Source organism: Hemitrygon akajei, chromosome 1, assembly GCF_048418815.1.
Source record: "Hemitrygon akajei chromosome 1, sHemAka1.3, whole genome shotgun sequence".
Taxonomy (NCBI): Eukaryota; Metazoa; Chordata; class Chondrichthyes; order Myliobatiformes; family Dasyatidae; genus Hemitrygon; species Hemitrygon akajei.
In genome coordinates, this window is record NC_133124.1 from 24,930,992 (window position 1) to 24,949,144 (window position 18,153).

An 18,153-nucleotide genomic window follows, 5' to 3' on the forward strand; every position below is an offset into this window, starting at 1 on the left:
ACAGATTACAGGACAAAGCAAATGGAATGCGTAGCTTTTATGAGATGAAGAGTTTCCATGGGAACTACCCATATGAACATTACAGAGGTTATCCAAGAGGAGTAATAGTGTTAACCTAAATTGTGACTAGGGATTGGGATTAGAAGATAGGAGGGAAATTGTACTTGTCATATAATATGCAAATTACATCTCCAAAAACACTAAATTATTGATCATTAATTTTTAATTCTAAAATTTCTGTGATAACTTGAGGGAATACATTTAAACAAAGCTTTTTAAATAAATCCAAAATGTAACTGAAATGTGAAATATTTCTGAATGTTCATTTAAGTTGTCACTTGTCACATTTTGTAATTGTACTTCATGAAATAAGATTATTTTCTATTTAACGGTCTTCCGTAGGTGCTTTGTTTTTTTTTGAAAAATGGAAGAACGGTACAGGAACAAGCCCTTCTGCCCACAATGTCTGTGCTGACCATGATGTAAAAATAAACTAATCCCATCTGCCTGCACATGATATATCCTTTTCCTGCATTTGCATATGTACATGGCTAAATGTCTCTTAAACCTTACTTCCACCATCACAACCCCACTGCTCCAAACCCCTATGGCAATACGTTCCAGGAATCTATTACTGTCTATGTAAAAGCTTTGCAAATCTTTAAACTTTTCCCCCCTCTCACCTTAAATCTATGCTATAAAAGACAGAAGCAGAATTCGGTCATTTGGCCCATCAAGTCTTCTCCACCATTCCTCCAAACCCATTCCTCCCCTGCACCCCTAAAACCTTTGACATGTTTACTAATCAAGAACCTCTCCAAATCCTCGTAAGTATACCTAATGACCTGGCCTCCACAGCCATTAATGGCAATAAATTCCACAGATTCACCACCTTCTAGCTAAAGAAGTTTCTCCTCATCTCTGCTAAAGGGATGTCCTCCTAGCCTGAGGCTGTGCGCTCTGCTCCTAGACTCCCCCATTATAGAAAACATCCTACAGGCCTTTCAATATTCAGCAGCATTCAATGAGATCCTCTCTCATTCTTCTAAACTCCAGTGAGTACAGGCCCAGAGCCATCAAAAGCTCCTCATATGTTAACCCTTTCTTTCCCAGAATCATTCTCATGAGCCTCCTCTGGACGCTCTCCAGTGCCAGCCTTTCCTTTCTCAGATAAGAGACTCAAAACGGTTTTATCCAGTATAAGATGGTGCTGGTGAATCTCAGCAACTTCTGGCTAGTGGCCGATGAAACAAGGAAAAGAACTAAATACTTTGTTAATCATTCTTTCTATGGGAAATGATCATCGCAAACAATAGCCTGTAACTTTCCTTTGTACTTAGAGACAATTTGATGTGGCAGAACTGAGGCGAGACAGCATGCCTGTTGCCAGGCGCAAGGAAGACCCAAGCTTCAAGTAATTTAAGCACTGGGCCAAAGCGGAAAGGTCAGGTATAGGTGAAGTCGAGGCGGTGCACTGCAGGCCCCAGATCATATAGAAGTGACTGAACATGATGCTTGGAAAACGACTTGTGCGCTGGGCCAGAGTGAAAAGGTCAGGGTGCCGGGGTCCGAGGTGAGGGACGGGCTGGTTCAGCTTGATGCTCTGCGCTGAGCTAAGGGTCTGAGGACGGACTGTCTTTTCTCTGCATGTTAGGTGTTTGACGTTTTTTTTTAAATGGGTTCTTTTGGGTTTCTTTGTTTCGTGGCTGTCTGTTGGGAAATGAAACTCAAGGTGGTGTACTGTATATGTACTTTGAGAATGAATGTGCTTTGAACTTTGCTTGAAAACTGCTCACAGTGCTCCAAGTGCAGTCTGACCAATGCCTCAACATTACATCATTGCTTTTATATTTTCGTCCTCTCAAAATGAACGCTGACATTACATTTGCCTTCCTTAACCTTTAGGGAATCCTACACAAGGACTCCCAAGTCTCTTTGCACCTCCGATTTCTGGATTTCTCTCATTCAGAGAATAGTCTATGCTGTTATTCCTTCTACCAAAGTGCATCACCATACACTTCCTGACACCGTATTCCATCTGCCACTTCTTTGCTCATTCTCCTGATCTGTCTGATTCCTTCTGCAGACTTCCTGCTTCCTCAACACCAAGTGGCCCTCACCTATCTTTATATCGTACACAAACCTGGCCACAAATCCATCGATTCCGTCATCCAAGTCATTGATATACAAAATAATGTGAAAATAAGTGGCCTCAATATCGTCCTTTGCAGAGCAACATTAGTCACTGGGAACCAACCAGAAAAGGCCCCTTTATTCCCACTCTTTGCCTCCTCCTACTAGTCAGCCAGACTTCTAGTATTTCACAATTCTATCTTAACTATACCTGTAATAAGGTTATTAATCTTATCAGGTCCCCCTCAGCCTCCAACACTGCAGAGAAAATAATCCAAGATTATCTTCTCGCTTTAGAACTCATATTCTCTAATCCAGGCAGAGCCAGGAAAGATGGTGAACCTCTTGTTCACTCTCTCCAAAGATGCCATGTCTTTCCAGTAATACAGCAACCAGAACTGGAAGGCATAGCCAAAATTTATTACAGCTCCATCATGATTTCCCAACATTTTATATTCAGTGCCCTTGCCAATGAAGACAAGCAATGTATGCCTTCCTCACCATTCTGTCTGCTAGGATTGTCTCTTTCAGGGAGATCACTTGGTTTGTCATTTCAAATAAAGGTCATGACGAGTTACAATTGAAATCTGATTGGCTTAAGTTATCCTATCTCTGATGCTAAGGAAGCACCAGTATCTCAAAATGAGAAGAGTAGACTTACTGTATCTCATTAATACTGGCAGTGTACCAAGTTTCATTTTGAAAGAATGTGTAAATACTCCAGTTCTTGAAATTTTATTCATACAAACTACACTGGAAAGTTTCTTTGATACCCTGCAGCTCGCCTACCAGATTTAAGAGAGAACCTCAGAGAGGGATGTATAGAGATGTATTCAACTTTGCAACAGGCAGGCCCTGCCGTTCAAATTTGACCTAGGTCCTTCAGACAGAGATCCATAGTTTCCTCGCACCAATTTTGATAACAATCAGGCAGATTAGCAATTTATTTCACCAAAAATCAGTATGTAAGATTTTAGTGCCTCAATTGATGTAAAATTGCAAAATAGTTCACAACAACACAGGAATTCAGCAGGCTAGGTAGCAACTACTGGAAAAGAGTGTAGTCGACGTTTCGAGCCAAGACCCTTTATCAGGACTGAGGAGTCAGAGTTAGAAGGTTGGGGGGGTGGGGAGGAGAGAAAGGAACACAAGGTGGGTTGAAATTCAGAAGGGGGTGGGGAGGGGTGAAGTAAAGAGCTGTGAAGTCGATTGGTGAAAGAGATAAAGGGCTAGAGAAAGGGCAGTTTGATAGGAGAAGACAGAAGGCCATGGAAGAAAGTAAAAGGAGAGGAGCACCAGAGGGAGGTGATCGGCAGGTAAGGAGACAAGGTGAGAGAGGGAAAAGGGAATGGGGATGGTGAAGATGGTAGGGGGTGGCATTACCAGAATTTCAAAAATTTGATGTTCACGCCATCGGGTTGGAGGCTACTCAGATGGAATATAAGGTGTTGCTTCTCCACTCTGAGTGTGGCCTCATTGCAACAGTAGAGGAGGCGATGAACTGACATGTTGGAATGGGAATAGGAAGTGGAATTAAAATAGGTAACTTCTGGAAGATCCCACTTTTTCTGGCAGTCGGACCGTAGGTGCTCAGTGAAGCAATGTCCCAATCTACATCAGGTCTCACCAATATACAGGAGGCCACACCAGGAGCATCAGATGCAGTGGATGATCCCAGCAGACTCACAGGTGAAGCATTGGCTCACCTGTAAGGACTGTTTCTGGTCCTGAATGGGAATGAGGGAAGAGGTGTAGAGGCAGGTGTAGCACTTGTTCTGTTTGCAAGGATAAATGCCAGGGAGGAGATCAGTGGGGGAGGGGCGAATGGACAAGGAAGTCATATAAGGATCTATACCTGTGGAAAGCAGAAAATGTGGGGGAGAGAGATGTGCTTGATGGTGGGATCCTGTTGGAGATGGCAAAGTTATGGATAACTATGTGCTGGACATGGAAGCTGGTAGGGTGGTATGTGAGTACAAGAGGAACCCTATCTCTGGTGGGGTGGCGGGAGGATAGGGTGAGGGCAAATGTGCACAAAATGGAAGAGATGCAATGTTGAGGGCAGTGTTGATGGTGGAGGAAAGGAAGCCCCTTTCTTTGAAGGAGGAGGACATCTCTTACATTCTGGATTGAAAAGATACAGTGGAAACAAAGGAATTGAGAGAAGGGGATGGCATTTTTACAAGTAACAGGGTGGGAAGAGGTATAGTCCAGGTAGCTTCACAACTACCTGGAGGTAAGTTAGTAAAACAATAAAAATAAAAGTTAGACAAATCAAGAGACTGATTTTTGATTAGATAATGTTCAGAAATACTACAAATACTACATAGACAACAATGCAAAAGATGGTACATAAAATGGAACTAATATATGCTGTACAGTACCTTTTTGTATGTGAATATGTTTTAAAGGTTTGAATATTTTTTGTCTGTAACTCTAAAAATTTATAGATACTAATTACATCTATACTGCACTTAATTTTAATGTATATGTTTGAAATAAGGAATAGATCTTTATTGCACAACTGGAAGGAAAAGTATTTTACTGTTATCAGTAAGTTAATACACTAGATAGTAAGCAGATTTTCACTAATTATTTATTATGAATAATTTGGAATTGCACTAAGTTTCAGTTAAGATGGCACTGGTAAACCTCAGCAACTTCTGGCAAAGGATCATTGCAAGTAAGAGTCTGTAATTTCCCTTTGGACTTGGAGGCAGTTTGATGTGGCAGAACTGTGGAAAGGCAGTAGGCCCATTGCTGAGATCATGGAAGAGTATGAAAGGTTGAGTACAGGCCGAATTGAAGCCATGGGGACAGGCCCCAGAGCAGTCTCGATGAGACTGAGTATAGTGTTCAGATGGAGGTTTACACGACAAATCAAGGCAGTGAGGACCAGCATATCCAAGCAGCAGAGCTTGTTGTTCAGGCAGAGATTTAAGCGCTAGGCCATATTGTGAACATCAGGGTATCAGGACCTGAGGTAAGGTGCAGGCTGGTTTGTATGGTGCTCCATGACGTTTACTTGGCTCTGCACTGAACTATGGGACTGTCTTTGCGGACTTCAATTCAGAAAAGCTGTTTGCTTGCAGTTACAATTTGGATATGTTTTTTCATTGCACACTGAGTGTTCGACAGTTTTTTATGGGTTATTTTATTCTTTTACTTTTTTTAATGGGTTCTTTTTTTTTATATAGGCATGATGTGGTTTTTATCTTCTGAACCTACAGCACAATACAGGCCCTTCAGCCCACAAAGCTGTGCCAAACATGTCCTTACCTTAGAAATTACTTGGGGTTACCAATAGTTCTCTATTTTTCTGAAGCTCCATGTACCTATCCAGGAGTCTCTTAAATCCCTATCGTATCCACCTCCACCACTGTCGCTGGCAGCCCATTCCACGCACTCACCACTCTGCGCTTTTTAAAAAAAAACTTACCCCTGACATCTCCTCTGTATCTACTCCCATGCACCTTAAAAATGTGCCCTCTCATAGCCACTTCAGACCTGGGGAAAAGCCACATGATCAATGCCTCTACATCATCATATACACCTCTATCAGGTCACCTCTCATCCTCTGTCACTCCCAAGGAAAAAAGGGCGAGTTCACTCAACCTATTCTCGAAAAGCATGCTCCCCAATCCAGGCAACATCCTTGTAAATCTTGTCTGCACCCTTTCTATGGTTTCAACATCCTTCCTGTAGTGAGGTGACCAGAACTGAGCACAGTACTCCAAGTGGGGTCTGACCATGGTCCTACATAGCTGCAGCATTACCTCTCTACTGCCAAACTCAATCCCACAATTGATGAAGGCCAATGCACCATATGCTTTCTTAACCACAGAGTCGAGCTACGCAGCAGCTTTGAGTGTCCTCTGGATTCAGACCCCAAGATCCCTCTGATCCTCCACACTGCCAAGAGTCTTACCATTAATACTATCTTCTGTCATCACCTTTCACCTACCAGAATGAACCACTTTACATTTATCTGGATTGAACTTCATCTACCACTTCTCAGCCCAGTTTTGTATCCTATCAATGTCCTGCTTTAACCTATGACAAACCTCCACACTACTCAAAACACCTCCAACCTTTGTGTCATCAGCAAATTTACTAACCCATTCCTCCACTTCTTCATCCAGGTCATTTATAAAAATCACGAAGAGTTAAGGGGTCCCAGAACAGATCCCTGAGGCACACCACCAGTCACCGACCTCCATGCAGAATATGACCCGTCCACAACCACACCTTGCCTTCTGTGGGCAAACCAGTTATGGATCCACAAAACAATGTTCCCTTGGATCCCATGCCTCCTTACTTTCTCAATAAGCCTTGCATGGGGTACCATGCAAATGCCTTGCTGAAATCCATATATATACTTCATCTACTGATTGTGTATGATTAGCCATGATCACAGTGAATGGTGGTGCTGGCTAGAAGGGCCAAATGGCCTACTCCTGCACTTACTGTCTATTGTCTATTTACTGCTCTACCTTCATCAATGTGTTTAAACACATCCTCAAAAAATTCAATCAGGCTTGTAAGGCCTTTGACAAAGCCATGCTGACTATTCCTAATCATATTATGCCTCTCCAAATGTTCATAAATCTTGCCTCTCAGATCTTCTGTATCAATTTACCAACCACTGAAGTAAGACTCACTGGTCTATAATTTCCTGGGCTATCGCTACTCCCTTTATTGAATAATGGAACAACATCCGCGACCTTCCAATCCTCTGGAACCTCTCCCATCCCAATTGATGATGCAAGGATCATTGCCAGAAGCTCAGCAATCTCCTCCCTCACCTCCCAGAGTAGTCTGGGGTACATCTCATCCAGTCCCGGTGACTTATCCAACTTGATATTTTCCAAAAGCTCCAGCACATCCTCTTTCTTAATGCTCTTAACATGCTCAAGCTTTTCAGTCATCCCTACAATCATCAAGGTCCTTTTCCGTAGTGAATACTGAAGCAAAGTACTCATTAAGTACCTCTACTATCTCCTCCAGTTCCATACACACTTTTCCACTGTCACACTTGATTGGTTCTATTCTCTCACATCTTATCCTCTTGCTTTTCACATACTTGTACAATGCCGTGGGGTTTTCCTTAATCCTGCTCGCCAAGGCCTTCTCATGGCCCTTTCTGGCTCCCTATTTTCTTTCTTAAGTTCCTTCCTGCTAGCCATATAATGTTCTAGATCTCTATCATTACCTAGTTTTTTGAACCTTTCGTAAGCTTTTTTCTTCTTGACTAGATGTACCAAAGCTGTTGTAAACCACGGTTCCTGTACCCTACCATCCTTTCCCTGTCTCATTGGAATGTACCTATGCAGAACGCCAAGCAAATATCCCCTGAACGTTTGCCACATTTCTTCCATACATTTCCCTGCGAACATCTGTTCCCAATTTATTCTTCCGAGTTCTTGCGTGATAGCCTCATAATTTCCCTTTATTCCAATTAAATGCTCTCCTAACTTGTCTGTTCCTATCTCTCTCCAGTGCTATGGTAAAGGAAATAGAATTGTGATCACAGTTAGATAGACAGTTTATATCTAAGTTTATCCTGTGTTGCATTATCCTTGTCTGTCCTTTCTGGGACATTGGGACAATAACCTTGCTTTTGAAATAATTGCAATTATTTATTATGCTCTCAGTTGCTATGCATTCTCTTTCATGTTTAGTACAATGATTTCATTATTGTCCTTGCCACCAACTTTTAAGTTCCTTTCATTTATGTTTTCTATTTTGGAAAAAGTAAAAATGGATAACGAAAACAGCACCAAGCACATAACTAAAACATTTCTTTCAGGTGCCATAAATTATTTCAATAGAACTAACCAGGCTCGACAAGAAGCTCAGAGACCTCGGCCTTGACCCTGCCTTGTGCAGCTGGATCCTTGACTACCTGTCAGATAGCCAGCAGGTTGTAAGAGTGAGCTCTCTCACCTCCAACCCTCTAACTCTCAATACAGGAGCCCCTCAAGGCCGCGTACTGAGTTCCCTCCTTTACTCCCTGTATACTCATGACTGTATCTCCACCTACAGCTTCGCCAGCGACACTACATTGATTGGCCTTATCTCAAATAATAACGAGGTGGCCTACAGGGAAGAAGTCATCTCTGACACAGTGGTGTCAAGGAAACAAACTCTCCCGCAATGTCGCAAAAACAAAGGAGCTGGTTGTGGATTACAGGAGGAATGAAGACAGGCTAACCCCTATTGACATCAATGAATCTGGGCTTGAGAGGGTAAACGCTTCAAGTTCCTCGGCATCCACATCACCGAGGACCTCTTGTGGTCTGTACATACCAGCTGTGTGGTGAAAAAGGCACAACAGCACCTTTTTCACCTCAGATGGTTGAGGAAGTTTGGTATGGGCCCCCCGAATCCTAAGAACTTTCTACAGGTGCACAATTGAGAGCATCCTGACTGGCTGCATCACTGCCTGGTATGGGAACTGTACCTCCCTTAACTGCAGGACTCTGCAGAGAGTGGTGCGGACAGCCCAGCGGATCTGTAGTTGTGAACTTCCCATGATTCAGGACATTGGGAACTTGATGATGGTGAGGACAATTTGAGTGAGGTTGATGGACTGGAGCATGTTGATATTAAGGTAGAAAAGGTGTTGGAGTTGTTAAAGTACATTAGGACGGATAAGTCTCCGGGGCCTGACGGAATATTCCCCAGGCTGCTCCACGAGGCGAGGGAAGAGATTGCTGAGCCTCTGGCTAGGATCTTTATGTCCTCGTTGTCCATGGGAATGGTACCAGAGGATTGGAGGGAGGTGAATGTTGTCCCCTTGTTCAAAAAAGGTAGTAGGGATTAGCTGGGTAATTATAGACCAGTGAGCCTTGTGTCTCTGGTGGGAAAGCTGTTGGAAAAGATTCCTAGAAATATGATCTATGGGCAATTAGAGAATCCTGGTCTGATCAGGGACAGTCAGCATGGCTTTGTGAAGGGCAGCTCGTGGCTAACAAGCCTGTTAGAGTTCTTTGAGGAGGTGACCAGGCATATAGATGAGAGTAATGCAGTGGATGTGATCTACATGGATTTTAGTAAGGCATTTGATAAGGTTCCATACAGGCTTATTCAGAAAGTCAGAAGGCATGGGATCCAGGGAAGTTCGGCCAGGTGGATTCAGAATTGGCTTGCCTGCAGAAAACAGGGTCGTGGTGGAGGGAGTACATTTGGATTGGAGGGTTGTGACTAGTGGTGTCCCACAAGGATTGGTTCTGGGACCCCTACTTTTCGTGATTTATATTAATGACCTGGATGTGGGGGTAGAAGGGTGGGTTGGCAAGTTTGCAGATGACACAAAGGTTGGTGGTGGTGTGGATAGTGTAGAGGATTGTTGAAGATTGCAGAGAGACATTGATAGGATGCAGAAGTGGCAGATGGAGTTCAACCCGGAGAAGTGAGAGGTGGTACACTTTGGAAGGACAAACTCCAAGGCAGAGTACAAAGTAAATGGCAGCATACTTGGTAGTGTGGAGGAGCAGAGGGGTCTAGAGGTACATGTGCACAGATCCCTAAAAGTTGCCTCACAGGTAGATAGGGTAGTTAAGAAAGCTTATGGGGTGTTAGCTTTCATAAGTCGAAGGATGGAGTTTAAGAGTCATGAGGTAATGATGCAGCTCTATAAAACTCTGGTTAGACCACACTTGGAGTACTATATCCAGTTCTGGTGACCTCACTATGGGAAGGATGTGGAAGTATTGGAAAGGGTACAGAGGAGATTTAACCGGGATGTTGCCTGGTTTAGAGAGTATGCATTATGATCAGAGATTAACGAAGCTAGGGCTTTACTCTTTGGAGAGAAGGAGGCTGAGAGGAGACATGATAGAGGTATACAAGATATTAAGAGAAATAAATAGAGTGGACAGCCAGTGCCTCTTCCCCAGGGCACCACTGCTCAATACAAGTGGACATGGCTTTAAAGTAAGGGGTGGGAAGTTCAAGGGGGATATTAGAGGAAGGTTTTTCACTCAGAGAGTGGTTGGTGCGTGGAATGCACTGCCTGCGTCAGTGGTGGAGGCAGATACACTAGTGAAATTTTAAGAGACTACTAGACAGGTATATGGAGGAATTTAAGGTGGGGGGGGGGGATATATAAGAGGCAGGGTTTAAGGGTGGGCACAACATTGTGGGCCGAAGGGCCTATACTGTGCTGTACTATTCTATGTTCTATTTACAAGGACAGGAGTGTAAAAAGGGCACGTAGGATCATTGGGGTCTGAAGACACACCAACCAGGATCTATTCAGCTACTACCATCCAGGAAGCGGTACCACAGCATACAAGCCAGGACCAACAGGCTCTGGGACAGCTTCTTCCACTGGGCCATCAGACTGATGAACTCATGCTGATTTGAGTGTACACTGACTGTTCAATTTATTATAAATTACAATGATTGCACAATTAGATGGAGATGTAACATAAAGAGCTTTACTCGTGTATGTGAAGGATATAAGAAATAAAGTCAATTCAATTCAATTCTACCATTGCTTCCTTATATTTTTGCCTTAAAATACACATTAAAAGAAACAGCATCAGATCCTACACCTTTCAAAGAGCAATTTCCCAGGGCGAGTCCAGTGAATACCATGGACTGACAGATCAGTAAGTCCTAGGCTTTAATGTTGGCTAGCACATAAGCAATTCCAGGACTTATTGCCATCTGGATGTTTGATGCTGGTAGTTTTGCACAATAAAATCTGGCACACTATGCCTCTGATGGATTAGTGATCAAGAGCTCTTGACTCTTTAAAAAGAATCATTGCAAGATATATCAGTGCTTTTCAAATGGAAATTAAATTGATTTTTTTTCTATTCCTTTAGAAACCTCTCCAAAGTCTGCTGAAGTTTGCTCAGACACCCCTAAATATTGCATAGATTGACCAAATGATGTGTTTCAGTCACTATCAGTTCCTAAAATGAGTTTTTATTGCTCAAGATAGTTGAAGATCACCAACTGTGAGTTAAGTTTCATCTCTTTTTTTAATAAACATGTCAGTTCTTATTCCTTAAATTGTATTTTTTTTGTGTTTATTTACTGCAGATATAGCTGTTAAGTGGATTTATCATGATAGCAACAGGAGGGCTTCTTCGAATTTCAGCCAGGAGACAAGACTCTTCTCGATCCCGTAATCATATTAATAAACGAAAAAAGAAGGTGAAAAAGAAATGCAAAAATGATGTGGTGGTAGTCAAAGGCAAATTAAAGCTGTTTTCCATTTCGGGATTAATTGCTGCATTTGGAATCCTGGTTCTGTTGGTAGGAATTGCAATGGCAATGATGGGCTATTGGCCTAAGAACAATGACATTTTTGAGACTATTGCAGTCCAGTCTTACAATACCACTAATAGTACAGCATTGGAGACAACAACAATTGAGGTTATTTCTAAATTTTTAGCAAGCTACTTGCATTCTGAAAAGCTGAAGGTTTTAGGACCGCTCATCATGGGAATTGGTATATTTTTGTTTATCTGTGCCAATGCAGTTCTTCATGAAAACAGAGACAAGAAAACTAAGGTAATTAATTTAAGAGACATCTATTCTACAGTAATAGATGCACACAATTTGAGAACAAAGGACTCTGGACCATTTAATGGTTTTGTCAACTATGTGCAGTCCAAAAGCATGGATAATCTGAAATCTCCTGAATCTTTTTGTGCAGCAATGTTAGACAAAAGTAGCTGGCAGAATCCCATTGGCAATACTGTAAAGCCTTTGGATCCAAAAGAAAGTACTGTTAAAAAGCTCTGTGATTCTGGAACAAATTTACAGCAACAAATTTCCAAAGATAGAAAGACATTATCAGATACTGTGTACAGTATTTGCAGAGACAGAATGAAGATGAATGATCAAATGCAAATGCCCAAAATGTGTGGCACTAGATCAATTGTCCCTTCTTCTATAAATGCATTCACGCTGCCTGTTATCAAACTGAATAACTGTGTTCTAGAAGAGGGCGGTACAAGGATTGGAAAAATTGGGAACAAAACACAACCTTCATCAAAAAGTGATGAAACTCAACAAGAATTGGAGAATGTTTCCTCTGATCCGATCGGTACTATCAAATGCATTTCTGTAGCTGTAACCACAAGCAGCGATCATGTGGAAGATAATATCCAGGACACAGAGTCTTCAAATACCTCATGGTTAAATCATAACCAATTCACATCCAACAAATGCTCTCCAAATTCCTCTTCTGAAGTGGGCCAGGTTTCTCCAGCTCCTTTCCAGAGAGAATCAGAATCCAACCTTTCCCTCAATAGTTTGCCAACTCATCCTAAACTTCAGAACCTTGATGAATATCCTTCTACTTCCACAACGCTGAGTGAAGGAATAGATGCAAACTGCTCAGATATAGACTGTGCCAATGATAAGGGCTACACAATTTTGGGTGACAGCGGTTCCTTTGAGTCTGCTCACTTGCTTCCAGAAACCATAAACAAGTCTAATGACTGTACAGAGAACTCTAATAAAGACATTATTGAAGAAAACATAAAAGCAAGTGATGAACCAAGTATGGACAAACCTCAGCAATGTGTTGAAAGACAGTACACAAAGAAAGAGAAACTATTAATGATTTCTGGTTCACATTGTACCCTAAGAATAAACAATGATGAATTTGATAATATTTAGTAATAGCATATTAATAGATAGTTGGATCAGCTATAGAAAATACAATGAGACTGGTAGCAAAGAATATCACTTACCTGTAGTTACTGATTACTGAATGTCAGTCAAGTTCCAAAGACTCATAGTTATTTGTCCTGGAGCTAACCCATCCAGTTTCTTTAGTTGCTTCCAATTGTAAATGCCTCAGCCGTTAGCTGACAATTGTTCATCTCAGTTAAAAGCTTCATAGGAGGTTTTACTACAATTAGTTATTTGTAAACAGTTTATCAACATTGAAAATGTCATTCTAGGATTGTGTGTTTACAGTTTTGAACTATCAGTATAAGCAGATTAACTTGTACTGAATCCACTGATAAATTGAAGGAAATACAGAGATTCCTTGTACAAGCACATAATGCACTAAACTACATAAATATTGTATTGAAAATTGTTCAGTGTGTCATTTAAGTTGCATCTGAGAACCAATGTACTTTTGTAGTAATTAAGAGGTCTAATCAAATAATAGTTATTATTTATGTTAATCTGAAATTTATACAAGGCCTTGTTCTAACTTTCCGAAATCTATAACCTATCATTTGGTTCTTAGAATTATCTTTTATTATTTGCATCCTCCTGTACAGAAGATTAATCACTGGCTGTTTCAAAAGGCATTATCTGTTTTCAGTTGAATATGGGGTTGCTGGTCTGTTTTATATTGTATTTTTGAACATGCTCCCCTGAAAGTACAAAGTGAAACAGCAAACTTTAGGATACAGAAAAGTATGGTAAACTTCACCTGCAGGGAAAGTATTGTAAAATATACACAGAAATACAAAACAGAAAAACCATATAGAGCTTTTTAAAGGAATGATGCTTTAATATACTGTAATTGTCACTTAAAAAATAACTTAAAAATAACAGATGTCTTGAGAGAAAGTGTTTATAAAAAAAATTGCTGAATACTTCTGACAAAAAAAAATAGATACAGTTGGTCTGAATTTTTAAATTTGGGCTTCGAGGACTACTTCAGGTCAGTGGAAGACTGCAGAGTTAAATTGTTGTCATTGCTTACATGTACATGATGCATTTGAATGCAGTTTGTCATGCATGCATATTGAAACAAATAATTTATCACTCATGCAAAATTCTACCACATGGACAAAGTTCATAAGAATATGGAAGTAAGTCATATCCTGAGGTTGGAGACATCATCCTGCCCTGCATCTGCCAAGGAATCGAAGGCATTCATTGTTTTTATAGGTGTGTTTAAACTTGCCATTGATACTGGTGATTCAACCAACAACAACAACAACACACAAAATGCTGGTGGAACACAGCAGGCCAGACAGCATCTATAGGGAGAAGCGCTGTTGACGTTTCGGGCCGAGACCCTTCGTCAGGACTGATTTCCTGATTCCTCGTGATTGATACTGGTGATCCTTGTTTGGGCTGGCTGTTGGTACAAATTGAATAATAATGAGTGACAATTTTCTTTCCTCTGGGTTTTATTCTGGAGTGTTTTATTATCAGTAATCTAGAGGATATAATTAATTAGGCAGTTTTTGCCAATAAGCATCAGTAAATTGCAATTTGTACGGTTAAGATTGCTACCCAGTAGAGAGATACTGTGTAATGCAATTGAAATCAGTAACCCAAGGCAGATCTATTTTATCCATTACATTAAAGGAACTGGGTTTTATGTGTTTCACTGATTAGTTATTAAAATTGGTCAAATGGATGTAAAATAATTATTGGATTTTGCAATTATTGTTAGGAAATTTAACACAAAATTAAACTTGTTCTTGAGAAGATGGTCATTATTCATACATGTAATTGGGAAATTGAAGTAAGCATTAAGCAGACAACCTATTTCACACCAACTTTGCTATTGATATGAATAGCAAGCAGACTTGCATACAAAACTTACTGGGAATTAGTCATTAGATGCCTGAAGCTATTTTTGCCAAAGGTTACTGTCTTGGAATATACCACTAGTGATCAGGGTAAATTGGGTACACTACCGGTAATTTTTTTTCAGACATGGCATGGTGGTTATTTACTCATGGCTGTGTTTGTCATTTAATTTCATTGATAAATCATATTTAAGAAAGGTCAACTAGAATTTTTCTGATTGCCTTTTATGTTTCCTAGATTAGAAGACTTTTAGTTAGAGAGATTGGATAAGATAGACCTTGGCATTGGCACATCTCCCTTAATTAGCTGGCACAGAATATAAGAGAGCAGGGAAGTTATAGCAATTCAAAATATTGGTTTGGGCACAAGTGGAGTACAGTGTGCTGTTCTGGCTGCATACTGAAAGATATAATTGCACTGGATTGGGGACAGAGAACCAGGGTGCCAGGGTAACATAGCAGTTAGCATGACACTATTACAGCTTGAGGCATCAGAGTTCATTTCCAGTGCCATCGGTGCTCTGGTTTTCCACAGGTTTTCTCCCCAAAGTCCAAAGACTTACTAGGTAGGTTAATTGGTCATTGTGTATTGTCCTGTGAATAGGCTAGAGTTAAATTGGGTTGTCGGGATTGTTAGGGTGGTGCGCCTCAAAGGGCCCACTCCATGCTGTACTAATAAATAAATATAACCCCAATGGTGCCAGGACTGGAGAACTTTAGTTAAAAAGAGAAATTACATAGGCTGGGTTTGTTTTCCCTGGAGTGAAGGAAACGGAGGGGTGGCCTGATAGTGATATATAATGCGAGGCAGAGAAAGTCAGAATCTTTTTTTTCCTCTTGATAATGGGAATCAAAAAATAAGGGTAGAAGTTTAAGCGGACAGGAAGGAGTCTGAGGGGAAAGGTTTGCTGTTTTGAGATCTTGAGCTAGCAGTCGGGAGATGATTGAATCAGATATCAGTCACCACATTTGAGACATTTAGACAAGACCTGAAATAGGCAAAGCATTAAAGATGCAGAACAATGCAATTACTGCAGATGGACAAAATAGGTCAGATGGATGTGGCAGGCTGAAGGGCCCTTTGCTGTACTGTACAAGTCTGTTATGGATCTATTTTTACTAATCTGAAATAACTTCTGCTGAAATTTTGTACAAAGGCTAGAGCTCAAGAAGGCTCCAGAATGGTATACAAGGCCTTTTCATTGGATGAAAAGAATCAACACTGGAAGCAAAATGGTAAATCAAGCTTTGGATTAGTGTATCACCTAATCTACAGCATATTATTTTACTATTGTGATGCTACAGATTCAAGACCTTTCTTATCTGAATCTTTTGACAAAATCCGAAGAGCAGCTAATGATTTAATGTTTTTTTTTGTATTTGGTAATACACAAGATGCCCTTATTTCTGCCATTGCTATTTTAAACTAAATTTCAAAAGCTTTGATGTATAATGGAGTGTCTCTGTCCTGAAATTATTTTGGCTTCCACAGATACCACTCGACTGAGTTGTTCCAACATTTCTGTTTGATGTTCCAGCACCTGCAATTTAACTTTTCCATATTTTATGCTCCAACACATCCGTGATTTATGCCACAATCAGAATTTCTCAACAGAGAGAACAGGAGACAAAAGTAACCCTTCGAAAGTACTTAAAAGAAAAATATCAGGAATCAGTTTGTAGAGCTGTTTGAATTCTTCTGATGTTCACACTGCCATTATCTACCATTAGTTCAGGTTTTCTATGAAAAAGCCAATTTCATTTAAGTTAATTGGTTAAGTAAAGCTAAACATTTCCAGCAACATTAATCCCTACCCTTACAGATTATTAGCCAGAAGACTTGTAAAGAATCAGATTCTACTACAGGTGGATTCTTAACGTTTGATGTTACAAGCAACACACAAAGTGCTGGAGGAACTCAACAGGTCAAGCAGCATCAATGCAGAGGAATAAACAGTCAATGTTTTGGCAACACGAGTGAATCTGCAGATGCTGGAGATAAAAACACAAAATGCTGGCAGAACTCGTCGTCACTACCTCCTCCCATAGATGCTGTCTGGCCTGCTGAGTTCTGCCAGCATTTTGTGTTTTTAGTCAACGTTTTGGGATGGGTCCCTTCATCAGATCTTGATGAGGCATCTTCATTTTTTTTATTTTGACAGTTTTATTAAGAAGGCAAATGGTTTTTTGGCATTCACCAACCGTGGGATTGAGTTCAAGAGCTATGAGGTAAAGTTACAGCTATATGAGACCTTGGTCAGACCCTATTTGGAGAACTGTGTACAGTTCTGATCACCTCACTACAGGAAGGATGTGGATACTATAGAGAGAGTGCAGAGAAGATTTACAAGAATGTTGCCTGGATTGAAGAGCGTAAGTTGTGAGAATAGGTTGAGTGAACTTGGTCTTCTTGGAACGACGAAGGATGAGAAGTGACCTGATAGAGGTGTATAAGATGATGAGGGGTTTTGATCGTGTGGGTAGCCAGAGGCTTTTTCCCAGGGCTGAAATGACTAACACGGGGGGCATAGTTTTAAGATGCTTGGTAGTAGGTTCCGAGGGGATGTCAGGGGTAAGTGTTTGTGGTTTTTTTTTTGTGTTTTTTTTTTTACACAGAGTGGTGGGTGTGTGGAATGCACTGCCGGAAGCAGATAGGGTCTTTTAAGAGCCTCTTAGATAGGTACATGGAACTTAGAAAAAGAGAGGGCTATGCGCTAGGGAAATTCTAGGCAATTTCTAGAGTAGGTCACCTGATTGCCACAACATTGTGCTGTAGATTTCTATGTTCTGTGTTCTATCTCGGTCCAAAATGTTCTTCCAGCATTTTGTGTGTATTGCCCTGATTTTCAACCTTTGCAGAATTTCATGTCAAAAATTTGGCAAGTCTTGCACCAGGCCACAGGAGAGGAGAGTAAAAATAACTATACCAATACTGAAAACACTAAACTTGGTTCAGAATAGAAGACCATCAAGATATGAGAATGTTGTGAAAGGGAAGTTGTATGAAACTTATTTTCAAAGTTTCCACTTCATTTATCTTCTGGAAAAAAAATCTTTTAAACCATAGGACATAGGAGCAGAATTAGGCCATGCAGCCCATCGAATCCACTCTGCCATTTCATAATGGTAGATTCCAGATCTTATTCAACCCCATACACCTGCTCACTCACCATATCCCTTGATGCCCTGAGCAGTCAGGAATCTATCAACTTCCACTTTAAGTACACCCATGGACTTGGCCTCCATCACAGTCTGTGGCACAGCATTCCACAAATTCGCCATTCTTTGGCTAAAAAAATTACTCCTCCTTTCTGTTCTAAAAGGCTGCCCCTCAGTTTTGATACTGTGTCCTCTAGTTCTGGATATCCCCTACTAGAGGAAACGTCCTTGCCACAATCACCTTATCTAGTCCTTTCAACAGTTGGTAGGTTTCAATGAGATCCTCACACATTCTTGTAAATTCCAGTGAGTACAGACCCAAAGC

General features: G+C 40.8%; 1 protein-coding gene across 6 annotated transcripts in view; it reads left to right on the plus strand.

Annotated features, from left to right (window-relative positions):
• Positions 1 to 14,567, plus strand: part of LOC140724788 (transmembrane protein 200A-like) — a 28,666-nt gene extending 14,099 nt beyond the window's left edge. For 2 of the 6 annotated variants that reach the window (XM_073039393.1, XM_073039420.1), the window contains exons 2-3: positions 10,971 to 11,105; positions 11,191 to 14,567. In XM_073039393.1, the coding sequence (XP_072895494.1) occupies positions 11,215 to 12,780 (1,566 nt within the window). In that variant the 5' untranslated portion in view covers positions 10,971 to 11,105; positions 11,191 to 11,214 and the 3' untranslated portion in view covers positions 12,781 to 14,567. Of the gene's footprint in view, positions 1 to 1,340; positions 1,574 to 10,970; positions 11,106 to 11,190 lie in introns of all 6 variants that reach the window. The other 4 variants (XM_073039403.1, XM_073039439.1, XM_073039411.1 and 1 more) reach the window with 3 other exon arrangements.
• The last annotated feature ends 3,586 nt before the right edge of the window (positions 14,568 to 18,153 follow it).